The sequence below is a fragment of the Solanum tuberosum genome, unplaced genomic scaffold, assembly GCF_000226075.1.
Source record: "Solanum tuberosum cultivar DM 1-3 516 R44 unplaced genomic scaffold, SolTub_3.0 scf00298, whole genome shotgun sequence".
NCBI classification, from domain to species: domain Eukaryota; kingdom Viridiplantae; phylum Streptophyta; class Magnoliopsida; order Solanales; family Solanaceae; genus Solanum; species Solanum tuberosum.
In genome coordinates this window covers 559,521-573,268 of record NW_006239219.1, presented here as the reverse complement: position 1 = coordinate 573,268, position 13,748 = coordinate 559,521, and the positions used below count along the sequence as shown (strand labels likewise).

At 28.8% G+C, this 13,748-nt stretch overlaps 2 protein-coding genes across 2 annotated transcripts; both read right to left on the bottom strand.

The window, feature by feature from the left end:
- Positions 1-5,564: 5,564 nt before the first annotated feature.
- On the bottom strand, positions 5,565-6,205 carry LOC102581348 (glutaredoxin-C11). Its single transcript, XM_006359365.2, has one exon. It carries the CDS (start codon positions 6,130-6,132, stop codon positions 5,824-5,826), a length of 309 nt encoding a protein of 102 aa, XP_006359427.1. The 5' UTR covers positions 6,133-6,205; the 3' UTR covers positions 5,565-5,823.
- Positions 6,206-10,722: 4,517 nt separating this feature from the next.
- LOC102581007 (monothiol glutaredoxin-S2-like) lies at positions 10,723-11,297 on the bottom strand. The gene has a single exon (XM_006359364.2). It carries the CDS (start codon positions 11,247-11,249, stop codon positions 10,941-10,943), a length of 309 nt encoding a protein of 102 aa, XP_006359426.1. The 5' UTR covers positions 11,250-11,297; the 3' UTR covers positions 10,723-10,940.
- Positions 11,298-13,748: the final 2,451 nt, after the last annotated feature.

Here is a 13,748-nt window from a genome sequence, read left to right as displayed (position 1 = left end):
TAGAAATAATCTCAAACATGTCTTTCAAAAACCCATCTAAAATCCGCATCTATTTTACAATTTAGAACCTCTTTTTTCCCCTCTCTTTTACCCAAATCTAAATAAATATCTTTTTTTCGATCATTATAGAACTCTCAAATGAAAGGTAGCATATGAGAAGAGAAAAGAGGAAGAATTGTGGGTAAGAGTATTTGAAGAGATTGAAGAAGATGTGTGTGTGGTGATGGTGGGGGTTGGGTGAAATTATGAGGAGGAAGAAGAAGAAACGTACATCATATTGGGAAATGGGTTTTTTTTAATTGTTATATTTTTCTTTTAATTCTTTTTTAAAAAAAATTAAATAGTTATCTTCACTTGCTTTTAAACGTGTGTAACCACTCTCTTGACGTGTGTAACGACTCTCTTGATCTGATTCAGCAAAAAAACACCACATAAGCTTATTCAACGGTCAAAGGGGTTTAAAATAGTGTGTTTTAATAACTTTAAGTGTTCAGTTGGCAAAGTCGTGAGTAAAAGGGTCTAGGTGACAAACGGAGCCAAGTATAAGGGTCTTTCAGGTCATTCCGCCTTGTATGAATGATAACTAGGGACATTAATAGTGCAATCTATAAAGAGAAAATTTAATAAATAGCAAAGAGATTAAACTTAATTACGCCTCATAGCTACAGTTTGTCTAATTACACTCCATAGCTATAGTTTCGTGTATTATGTGTATTTATGTTTGTATATTTCTCTTGTCAATATACAAACAGAGTAAGTATATACAAATTGTGTATTTATACATTTAGGAATATTTCAGAACTCCATTTGTATATTTTGCTTGCCAATATACAAACATAGTAATTTATTGTGATTTTTACATAACTTATACAAATCAAATGTATCAACAAATCGTATACAAATAGCTAGGGTAAGCAGATACAAATTCTGAATTTATACTATCAAGAATCAAATTATATAAATTTTGAATTCATACAATTAGAAACCGAATAACAAAATTAAAGAACATGTAGCAGCAAATTATAAATATTTGAAACTGTAGCTAAATTAAATAATATGCTATAAATGTTTGTCATTTTTTCATTTATAAATATTTCCTTCTTGTAAATCACCATATTGCAGCCTAGGCTAGCTTCTCAAGGCCCACTCCATTCCATTTCCTCTTGTAATTGGTCCAGTTCAAGAACTACTGGGCTTGCTCCAAGTCTCTTGTTCTATCCATTGTCTTAATGAGATAAAATTGATCAAATGGTAGAGCTAAAATGATTGATTGATTGCTATAATAACACGGTGCGGATGAATTTTGCAGTCAAACCTCGATATAACAATTATTTGTTATGATAATATTTCACTATAACAATCTAATTTTCTTTAGAACAGATTTTTCATGATATATTTTACTCATTTATAACAATATTCTACCTATTACAATAGTGAATTCATTATAGCAACACACTCATTGTAAAATTAGATGTCTATGATAATCATACTCAAATATTACGTAAAAAAATATATTATGTATAAAAATAAATATTCAAATATTCATGGTAATTATCACTATTGTAATGCATATAATAAATTTCAAATATGAGTATCTCAAATGTTGCTCGTCACTTATAGTCATAAATTCACACTAGTGTTTTGACTTTTTATATTCATATTCTTTTTTATTAAATTGGTTAACGAATACATTCCTTCTTTATATACACCATCATTAGTTTTTGTATTATTTATTTATAACAGTTTGGTCTAAATGTTACATGTCACTGTGTGAGTATACATATAACATCACCAAGGAAAAATTATGTGACTTGGAAAACATTGTGAGTTTACTATTTAATAAGGGTGATTATAGTTTAATATAGTTTGCTATTAAATATGGGCCACACCTACTTTGTATACTGAATCAAAAATGATCTTCTCGGCTTTTGTATACTCATTTATTCAAACACAATTTTATCTATCCTCTCCCTATTCCCTAATTCTCTCATGAAATCACTCATACACATCCAATTTGAATTTCAAAATTTACTCCCTCCCTCCTAATAGTGATTTCACTATTGTAGGTATTTGTCCAAATTTTTGTTGGGTTTAACACAAGATTTTGCAGGTAGCCGTCCAAATTTTTGCTGGGTTTAACGCAAGATTTTGGAATCAACGCAGGATCTATTGCAAAATCTAGAGAAATTGAAGAGGAAAAATTTATTCAGGAATTGAAATCCAATAAACAAAACGATCCAATGACATTGCAGCAAGTTATCAATAATGTTAAGGCAAGCGACATCAAAAGAGTTGAAGGGGGAAAGGTGGTTCATTAGATCTTGACAAATCTAAAGAACCACATGTATTCGTATATATCTTAAATGTATATAGCAATTTGTATATTTATTAGTTATTATTTATACACATACAAAATTGTGATTTAGTTCCATATATACATAACTATATTGAGGTGTATTTATATATTTGTATATTTAAATCATATGTTCATATACGTATACAATCTATAATTATATACAATTACAAATAGTTCTATCTTTTATACAAAATTACAAATATTTGTATATTTATGCAGATGCATAAGTAGTAATTAATTTGTATAAATATTGATGTTAGTATCGTAGTAGAACTAATGATGTGTAAATACACGCAACTGATTTAATAAAGATGATGCAGAATACTTATGTTTTTACCTAATGAATGTATTGGAATATATTACGTATGGATGATCACTAAAATTTTATTTTCCTACAATAAGGTTACTAAACTACTTTTGGATTAAAAAGTTAGGATGGTCGCTAAATTTTTAATTTCTTGCAATAAAGTTCGTAAATTATTTATGTAATAAAAAAATCATTCATTCAACTTTACTATGAAATAGTATAATGAAGATAGCTAAAAATAAATTTAATAAAAAAGTCACATTGCCTAATTGCCATAAAAATCACTAGGCCAAAAAAAAATTAAGAAGATATGGCTCTACAACGAACATAATATTTTCTTTGATACTTAGGCAAAATCGAAAATCTTTTTATAATAATTTTTTATACTTTTTATGATAATTAAATTTAATTAAGTTATAACTTTCTTGTTATGAAGAATAACTTCTAACTTTTTTGCGATAAATTAAAAGTTGAGAGACATATAGGTAAACCCTTTTTCAAAGGATGGATCATAATCTAATTAATAAAAGTTTAATATTCTTAATTATTTGAGGTTAATTTAGTAAATTAGACAAAAAAAAGTGCCTATAAAATTTTAATATTGTTAGGATAAAAATATCATTATATAAACTATCATACAAGCAAGTGGATCAAACAGCTTTTCTAAGCCTTAAACTCAACAATGATGAAAGTTAAATCAAGCATCAATATGGGTGAGAAGGAATAATCAAATACAATGGAAAAAACTATTTTTGGCATATTGTCACGGACTTAGACTCCAATTAAGCACTTCGTGCGAGACTTGACAACTTACTCATAAATTTTTCACCATCTTGTAAGCTTAAGTAAGCTTTTTTCATGAATTTCTAAAAAGACTTTTATATTGCTTGTAAGAATACTTGTTTTTGGTTGATGTCATTACAAATGAAAGTCCCTCTATTTATACTACTCAATAAGGGCTAATTTACAAATATTAATTATGTACAAGTCCTTATTCGACAACTCTCTACACAACTAGAAGATTTCAAAGACCTTCCATGCAAATCTATGAAATTCTAAGGTTTCCCAAGAAATTCACCTTATATTTCTAGAATATTCCACCAAGGACTATTGTTCTTTCAATGTAAGCACCACATAGACAACCTATACAACGTGACACCTAAGTGGTGTGATAACATGGTGGATCATCACACTATGCTATGAAACTTGGACAAGGCATGCAACAATATGACAAAAGTTGTTGCATTCCTTTTGAAATTAGAATAGTGCATAACCAAAGGCAACAGAATAGACCCACATTGTATCTTTTTACCTATCAACAAACCATGAATGCTCAATAATTCAAATAAGATAAAATAAAAATTCTTTCAAAAAAATCTCAATTTCAAAATGTGTTAAAGTCACAAATTCAATCAACTCTTCTTCATCTAAATTTATATTACATAAAAAGAAGTATTTGAAAAATCTAGAAAAAAATTCTGGTGATAATTTTTTTTTTCAATAAGAGTATCTGGCATATCAGCGAGACTCTCCATCTAATATGTAGCAATAATTTTTTGTTGGAACATAAATATAAAAACTAATGCTTTCTCAAAATGCAATATCCCAATGTAGTAACTACAATATTATCAAAATGCATACCCTGGCTAAAAGAGATATATAGTGATGGAACGGAAACTCATATGATTGCCAAAAGAGATATCGGAAATTGTTAAGTCAAAGAACTCATAACTTAAACCATCCAAATGTTGGATCAACCTGAACATGTGATTTGAAACTTTCATAAATATAATATTTTCATTTATTACAACCTAGCATTTAATAAAAAAAATTAAGAAAACAAATCATTATTAATGAGTTTATTGATACGTTGATACGAAATAAAGAAAAATAATTTTATCGGATGAATTCATCAAATTGATTGTGTGTGTTATAGAGATTCAAAGGTTCAAGAGTCGAAAGTTTTCAAAAATATTATTTTTATTAAATAACTAGTTAGTCATAAGTATTTATAGTTTATAGTTTGTATGCAAAAATTCAGTATCTTATTATATAATTTGGGTAAGATTTTTTCAAATTGATAAAATATTAGCCATTTATTGCAATATAATGACTTGATTCTTATTTTCAAAAATCTTATTTGTAACTAATAAGTTATAAGTAGTTTAATTCAATATTCTAAATTACCGAACAAAGTTCTACTATTATTTATCTAAAACTTAAAATTTTGAATAATTTTTTTACTACATTACTAATAATATCATGACTTTATCAGGAAAAAATGAACTTTTCTAAATTCTGATTGTAATACATGTTGTAGTATTTTTATAGTGGTAGATTCGTTGTCGAAAATTAACAATTATTTATAATTTGAGATATTGAAATAAATACTTGATTATATGAAAATAAGATTTAATACATTCATATTTCATAACTACACAAGAAACTTATAAATTTTTTATATTAAAAAGACTTGAAAATGATATTTAACTCCCTAAAATATATATTCTTTCTAATCATCATAAATAAAGTTTCATTTTTTAAAAATATTTAATTAGATTGAGTTGCTCAAATAGGTGAGCAAATTAAGTCAAATTTATCTCTCATTAATTAACATAACTTAATCCGTTGGTTCTGATTTTTTTCTTATTCTAGTTTTTCCCTTTTTTGATGAATATTTTATATATTATTTTAAATTCCACTTTTTAAAATTAATTATTTTTATTTTTCCATAAAATGTAATGTTATTAATACTTAATAGGATATCTTATTATGTTTTGACTTCAGACCACTAATTATATTATGTCCCGGTACAACAATATTGATGAAAATGAATCGAGAGAAAACTATAGTTTCCATTATCAACAATTTCCATAATAATAATAATAAAAAAAAAACATGGCTTTCTTTAGAGTCCAACCAGACAAGAAAGAAAACTAATTTTTTTTTTGGTTTTCATCCGGTGTCTGGTACCTACATTGGAGTCCGACTAAATTTGAATTCACACTTGAAAGTCCTACATTGAAGGTAAAGCGCTCCCTAACAAAGGCGACTCCATACCAAGGAGGCTCGAACCCGAGACCTCTTGGCTAAGAATAAAGTAGTACTTATTACTACTCCACCACAATCTTGATTGGTGAAAGAAAACTAGTTTAATTAGCTACAACCATATAGCTTTGGCATTAATAAGCATTTGTTTAAGAGAGCCATTAACATGAAGGGAAATAACATCTTTTGTTGATCCAACAAAGTGTCCACCAATGAAAATAGCTGGAACACATGGATTACAACCTAGACTTCTCAATGCCAATGCCATTTCATTGCCTCTTGAATCTTGATCAAGTTCATGTATTGCTGGGCTTGCTCCTAGTTCATAAAATAGTGCTTTGATACTATGACACATACAACATGAACTCTTTGTGAATATTACTGCTGCCCTCTTTGATGACAAATCTCTAATCTTATCCATATTAAGTTTTCTTATAAGATGAGCTCAACGAGAACAGAAAAAAATCTCGTGTAGAACAGAAGGAAGTAGAATGATGATGTTAGTGTTGTAAGGTTTAGTGATGTTTGAGGTTATTTATAAGGGATTCTTGATAGGTACTCCCTCCATCCCTTTTTAGTTGTCATGTTGCGCTTTTCGAAAGTCAATTTGATTAATATTACATTAATTCGACATTTTAAACTATAAATTTAGATATTTCAAAAACTATATACGAAAAGTACTATAAATTGTAATTTTTTGCAAATGTTAGTCAAAGTTTTCATCGTTTTGACTCTAAAAAAAGAAATCATGACAACTAAAAGGGGACGGATGGAGTATATGGATTACATTGCTTATAGTTATCTAGAAAAAGGCAAAATACTCAAAGGCCAAAAATACTAAAGTTAGCTAAAAATGAAACAGAGGAAATTCATTAAAGATATTTATTCTTAAAACTAAAGGAATCAAATAAGTATTGAGAACTTAATTAACAAAAAAAAAAATAGAAAAAGTGTTAGCACTTTGATTATGTTCTTGATTTTGCCCACTTGTGCTTACCGACCATAACCATAATACCTGAACCCCTTCAATGTCCGTACAAACTATATCACTATTTTGAAGATTTTATTCCTTTAATTATTTACTTAATAAACTAACTCTTATAATTCACTGGGAAACTTTCGGTGATAAACTATGACTAATGGAGACGTTTGGTATGCGGGATGGGATAAATAAAAATATCTCATGAAATTAATTATTTTCACTTTCTATATGAAATGGTGATCATACCATTTTATTACAAATGATGGAATACAATAATCTTGGAATTACCTAATACTTCAAACTGTTGAGATTATAATTAACTATTAAAAAATGTGTTTTCTCTAATAACTTAAGCTTTTAGATGAGATGGTCACACACTTCAACATGGTATCAAAGCAGACAAAGGTCTTGAGATCGAATCTCATCGTCACTCATATAAAAAAAAGACGTACTTGATCTATAAAAAAGAATTAGACTCTCACGTGAGGGAGCATGTAGACTGTAGTACTATTAATTTAGTATGTCAAGAATAAAGATGTTTAGATATTCTAAAGACATTAATGCTATTATATGAATAGATGTAGAAGAATAATGTCGAATAAAATATGCTCTATAATTATTTAATGCATGCATACGAGAATATATAAAACTTATTTGAGAAGATTTTTGAGCAGTGTCAGATAACAACTTAACAGGTTCATTCACTAGATTCAAATTAAAATAAAATAAAAAAGTTGTAATATTCCTCTAAAATACAAATTTTACACGTTTGATTGTGAAATTCTATGGAATCAAAGAAGCTAATAATTGAAAATATAGATTCCTTACGTCTTCCAAGTTGAGATTTTTCATGTTACAAAGTTAAATAACTTGTTTGAAGGATCTTATAAATATATATAGCTGATGTGTAAAAGATGAGAGCTTATCCAATTTGTTCTCACAAATATTCTTTAATTTATTCACCTTTGGACCCATGCAAGTTGTTTGTGTCACAATGTCACACATTGTTCGATCTAAAAGTTCATTTCTATCGTAATGAAGGATTAGGGGCGGGGCTACATTCAATGAAAAGGTCTATAGAATAATCCCGGTTCGATCGAAAAATCATATTGTATAGTTATTCACAAGTCACAAATTCAAATTACAAATATAATAGTGTTAATGTGTTATACTCTAGCTCCGCGGGAGTAGAGTTAATTAAGGTTGTATTGAATTCTCTTTAGACTCTACTTGTGTGATTACACTGGATATGTTGTTGTGTTATTATGCATAGGTAACATGGTAAAAACTTATTATCAGCATCTAGTGAGTATACACCAAACCACACAACTTAACCACGGTTATGTTATAAATAATTAATTAACAAGAATGTGTAATTGTTGAAGAGTCTCACATTGAACGAAAAAGAATTGGTGGTCCCTTTAATATGATTTGAGCAATCCTCCCTATTATGAACTAGCTTTTGGGGTTGAGATAGGCTCAAGATCCATTTTTCTATACATTCAATGTATATATGTGAATATATAAGTATGTATTCATTGATTTAGTGTAAATATCGGGTACACAAATACTCTTGTGACATTATTAGTTATCTTAGGTGTGAAGGAAAGATGGGAATCAAAGTAAGAAGGCGAAAAAGAAGAAAACATGAAGAATCCGGGCTAGTAGCTAGGTGGATATATATGCATCTTTGCTTCCCCTTTTATTTGTGGAAAGAGATGCTACTTGTTTGCATTCCCAAAAAGATTCTTTAGAGAAAAAACTCTTCATAAGATTATTAAGCCAACAATATTATTGCATGAAGCATGCAGGCAAATAATATGTAATGTAAGATGTATCTAGAGTAATTATTGATCTTTATTTAAGTTAATTAAGTTTTCTGTGACTAATTTAGTATTTAGTTTTAAAAAATTAGGTACGAATTTATGTTTTTAAATGAGCTAGTTGTTAATTTTTGGAAGGTTCTCTCTATAGTTTGAAATGATTACATTTTATCGCACTATTTAATAATTTCTTATCAAATTTCAAGTCAGATACATGTGAATCACACTATATACATGTATTTGGGACACCAAATGCGCAAGCGAGATGGGAGGGAGATGAGTGAGATTTGGCTACGTATCCCAGTTAAATGAGAATAACAACTCGATACTCTGTAAATACATGTATCTGGGATACCAGATACGCGAGCGAGATATGCAAGACGGGAGGGAGGGAGGCAAGTGAGATTTGTCTATGTATCCCAGATACATGTGAATCCACTTGGATAGTGTATCTAAACCAAAGTACACCTAATTTTGAGCTCATGTATCACGAGATACATGTATCTGCACGTATCTGGACACACCAAAATATGATAAGATTCGTAAAATATTACAAACTAGCGTGTATCTAAGTAATGAGTTGTTAAACATGTAGTGAAATTTCGGTAAGTTACAAATAAAAATTCGAGGCCCATGTTGAAGAAATGTCGAGAGCCTGAACCCTGATCTAGTCAAAGCCCAATATGCAATAGTGGTAACATACTCTTTTTTGGACACTTTTCTTAATTGTGTTCAATTTTTTTATGAAAGACTGAATTTATATTTTATATTGCTCAAAGGTATATGTTTCTTAATTTGTGCTCACTTCATATATATTTAACAATATTCAAAGTTCGACTTCAAAGCATTTGTTTTACCAAACTCGACAATTCATTGTTGGATCTGAGGGGTGTTGAACAGGATTGAGTTGAATTTGAACGGATTAAAATGATTGGATTGATAACAGATTAATTATTTGGGTTAAAATGAATTGGATCACAGGAAAGTTCTATTTCGGCACATTTTTCATCAATAGACAATGTACATCATTGTATATCACACACATTTTTATGGATATACAATAATATACATGACACAGATACATTGATATACAATATATTGGAACTTGCCTCTTGTTTTTAAGAAGAATGTAGTGAAATTTTGGAAGGTTTTCTAGTTAAATGGTGTATTATTAACTGCTGATGTATTCAGGAGTCCAGTGATGTATTCAAAATTCATAAATTTTAAGGAATTTTTATAATTTGAAAGAGAATAGGAAAATAATGTAATTAGCTCTTAACAGTATGAGATTTATGTAAACTATCCTAAATTTAGAAGTTAGATACTATATGGTTAATACATGTGAGCTAGAGCAGGTTCTTTATTAGATCAATGCATGCATCAACTCTAAAAATATTGAATCCAATTAAATTGTGATTGGTGACCTAAAGTATGTGATTATATAGAGAATCCAATTTAAACATGAAGCATTCCCTTTTTTTTCCAATTAAAATTGTCACCAGAGAAAGAGGATGCATCAATTCCCCAATAGTAGATGTAAGCATTCCCTTTATAATACTGTTTTATTCGGGAATTTATGAAAGTAAGTATTTTCATCTTAGTCTATAATAGTGCCTATTTCTTTAATATTTTTATCTTTAGGAGAGATTTTTTAACGGATGACAATTCGGTTCTCTAGACCCATCTGCCACCTTGTGTCTTTGATGAACGTGACTAAGACTCAATCAATCTTAGCTAAAGGTCCAATTTATACTATCGTTTAGATAGCGTGGCAAGTTAGGTTATATAAAGATATTGAAATAGTGTAATTAAGTTAAGTGATGATGTGGAGCAAAAACCTAAAACCTTAAATTTTAATGTTGAAGTGACATAACTAAGATCAATTAAATCATTACTAATTTATCGACATGTCAAATACCAATAAAGGAGGTTCAATAAAGTTAGAAAGTGTTACCATCACCATGAAATTCAAGAATATAAGTTCAGAATCAAACTGCGTTTCAAAAGGGTAAACCACTTATTTTTTCAAAAAAAATATTTAAATCACCCAATTGGAAGTACAACATAGTAAACCAATATATAAAAACTATATACCATGTCATAAATTTGAATCAAGATAGAAAGGAAACTAAATGAGAGTGACTAAAAGAGTCTATGACATTATATATTATATATATAATTTCTTATTACAATGCTTGAGACATTAAGGACTCTTGTTTGATAAAACAGAGTTTTCATTGAGCATATTACATAAAAGATGCTCAATTCCACAAACATTGAGAAAACCAAACTTACTAGGTGTTAATATGCACTTTCTACAAGGTGGAGTGTAGTTTCACCCGCATATTCGACGTGAGTCTGAACTAGTCATGCCAGTAAATATTGAATACCAAATATATAAACCAAAAAAAAAGTGTATATACACTATAGCCAAAGAGCTTTAGCTTTCATGAGCAGAGGAACAAGATTTCCCTCTAGATGTAGACTCATGATCTCATTCGCACCGCCAATTAATTCTCGTCCAATGAACACTGCTGGCACGCTAGGCCTTAGGCCTAGCATCAGCAGTGCTCGTTCGACTTGTAGCCCATTGGGAAGCTCATCCAATTCATATACAGTTAAGTTAGCACCAAAACTTGATATGAGTGTCTTTATTGTGTGACACATACAACACTTGTTTTTGCTAAACATAACCACTGGCTTTTCAGCTACCATTTTCTTCACTGACTCCATTTTAATTATTGGAAAAAAATTATTAATGTAATATAAGAGGAAAATGATAAGTTGTTGAAGTGATGATGAATTTAAAACCCCCCTTGAAGCTATTTATATACTAACTAAAATAGTGACATGGTGAAGATTCAATATGCTTCCTTTATACCCCCTCCACCAACACACACCAATAAATTAAAAGGAAAGAATAATTTTAGATAAGGAGTTGAAACTGTTAGGTTCTTGATACTACCTGTCTTTAAAGTGTCCCAAAAAAAAATTAAAAAAATCCGCCATGAAGTATGGAGGTTAGTATGTGAACTTTGTTACATGTGCTTTTCCAATTAAGAATAAGCTATATGGTAAATAGAGTTAAGTTCTATGTACCTAGCTAGAGCTTACGCTACAACAAATAAAGGATTTTGTTGCAATTATTTAGTGAGAATAATATAATATGAATATATTATAACCATCACTTTATACAAATGTAGCTAAAGTATCTAGTGATTCTGGATGCAATGTCATTAACTTAAGTACTGCTAAATATTTTTGCGACAATAAATATTATTGATGAAAGAAAATATTTGTTAACGCTAAATTAAATATCTCTTTTGTTATAGTGTTAATACATCGGGCAAGGGAGCTAAAGATATGAAAAGGTGTTTAATTGAATATCTTTTAATTAACTCGGAAATCACACTATACAAGTAGGGCAAATAGTTTTTTTGTTTCTTTGTATATATAAGCTATGGAAAAATCCTTTTTGCCAGAAAATTTGGTCAGAATAGTAAAATAACATATTTCATACTATGTTATTTTACCTTTTTGAATATTTACACCATTTTAACTTTAATACCTTTTAATTTTAAAAAATGGAAAAAAGATCAGTTTATTTTAAAATAAAAAGGATATTATAGACTTTTCAAATTTCTGGCCAAATTTTCTGGTCATTTAGCATTGCCCATAAGCTATTTAATCTCCATAACATAGAAACTCAACATTTTAATTTATATTTTTGGAATTTTGTTATTAAGATTTTTGGCTTGCTACTAAGTAAATAGTCAAATTGTCATTTTCACACCTATGTTCATTACAAAAAAATTCACCAGTCAAATAATGTTAATAACCTCTTCATGAACAATTAAATTCTTGGTCTAAAAAAAGGGGTTTTGCAATCAATAAACTTAATTATTGTAAAAAAAAAAAAAAGTATTATAAGGATATTAATGGAATTGATGATGTTGTGACAAACCCATGTTGTATTCTTAGCAATGAGGAAAAAGATATTTGATTTATCCACTAATGATATTCTTGGAAATGATTTAAAAAGGTGATTTACCTTTTTAAGGAAAATAATGGTTGTTATTCGTTAAATAAGGTGGCTTATCTGTTCTCGACGTTTCATTTTACTTGATCTTTGTTCAAAAATAGATATTTCATTAAACTTGTTTAATTTAACAAATCAAGAAAATAAGATTAACTTAATAAAACACACATTTAATTAATTTTTTCTTAATGGGTATATCAGATTAAAAATTTATTTTAAAGTGTATCAGATTAACAGTGGTCAAATGACAAGTAATACGAAAAGGATAGAGCAATTTCCCTAACACATGTTGCACTAAATGCTGGGCTATGAGATATTTTCCACTAATTCACAATCATAGGAGAATTAAGATATTAATAATTCACAATGAATAGTATTATATTGTTCCTAATTATCATCATGTGATTCTATAATTCGTTTTATAAGATGCTTATTTAGGAATTTTATTAGGTCGGTTATTTTGTCGACAAAAAAAAGATGTCCATTCTTTTCATATTAATTACTCAATTAATTATTATATTTAATAATTGATATTTGCAAGATCAGAGATTCTTTAATTAACTCATTTTCAGAGATTATGACTTTATGAGATAGAGACTTGAGATTTCTTTTTTTTGGAGCTGATTGTTTTGCTTTTGGCATTTGAATAAAGCTAATTAAAATAATTGTAAGATGCTATGTTTGATAATTAAGGATATATTTTATTTTTGGAGGAACATCGGGTTTTAAATAGTTCTTCTTTGTATGATTATTATAAATTATAAAATATTATTATGTTTGATAAATGGTTAAAAGTATTTGTAAGAGTGGCAATTAAGGGTGTGTTCGGCAGGAAGGAAAATATTATTTCCAAAATATAAGATGGTTTTTAAGTTGTTTTCTTGTGTAAGGTATAGATACAAAAAAGGGAAAATTGTATATAATAGGAAACTATTAATTCAAATTAAATGCTATAAATATAGTTTGATTTAATTGTACCTCATAGCAAACTATTGCTATTTCACCTCTCTCTTGGTGAATCTCGCTCGCCACTCTCGTTCTCTCCCTCGCCTCTCTCATTTTTTATACAAACGCAAGTGTATAAAGTGCGTTTGTGTTTGTATAAAGCGAGAGAAAATTGTATATATACATATATTTTCGTTCCCCTCTCCCAGATCTCGCTCGCCACTCTCCCAAATCTCGCTCTCTCACTC

Coding starts and splice junctions, on each gene's coding strand:
- LOC102581348 (XM_006359365.2), bottom strand. CDS start 6,132: ATGGATAAGATTAGAGATTTGTCATCAAAGAGGGCAGCAGTAATATTC.
- LOC102581007 (XM_006359364.2), bottom strand. CDS start 11,249: ATGGAGTCAGTGAAGAAAATGGTAGCTGAAAAGCCAGTGGTTATGTTT.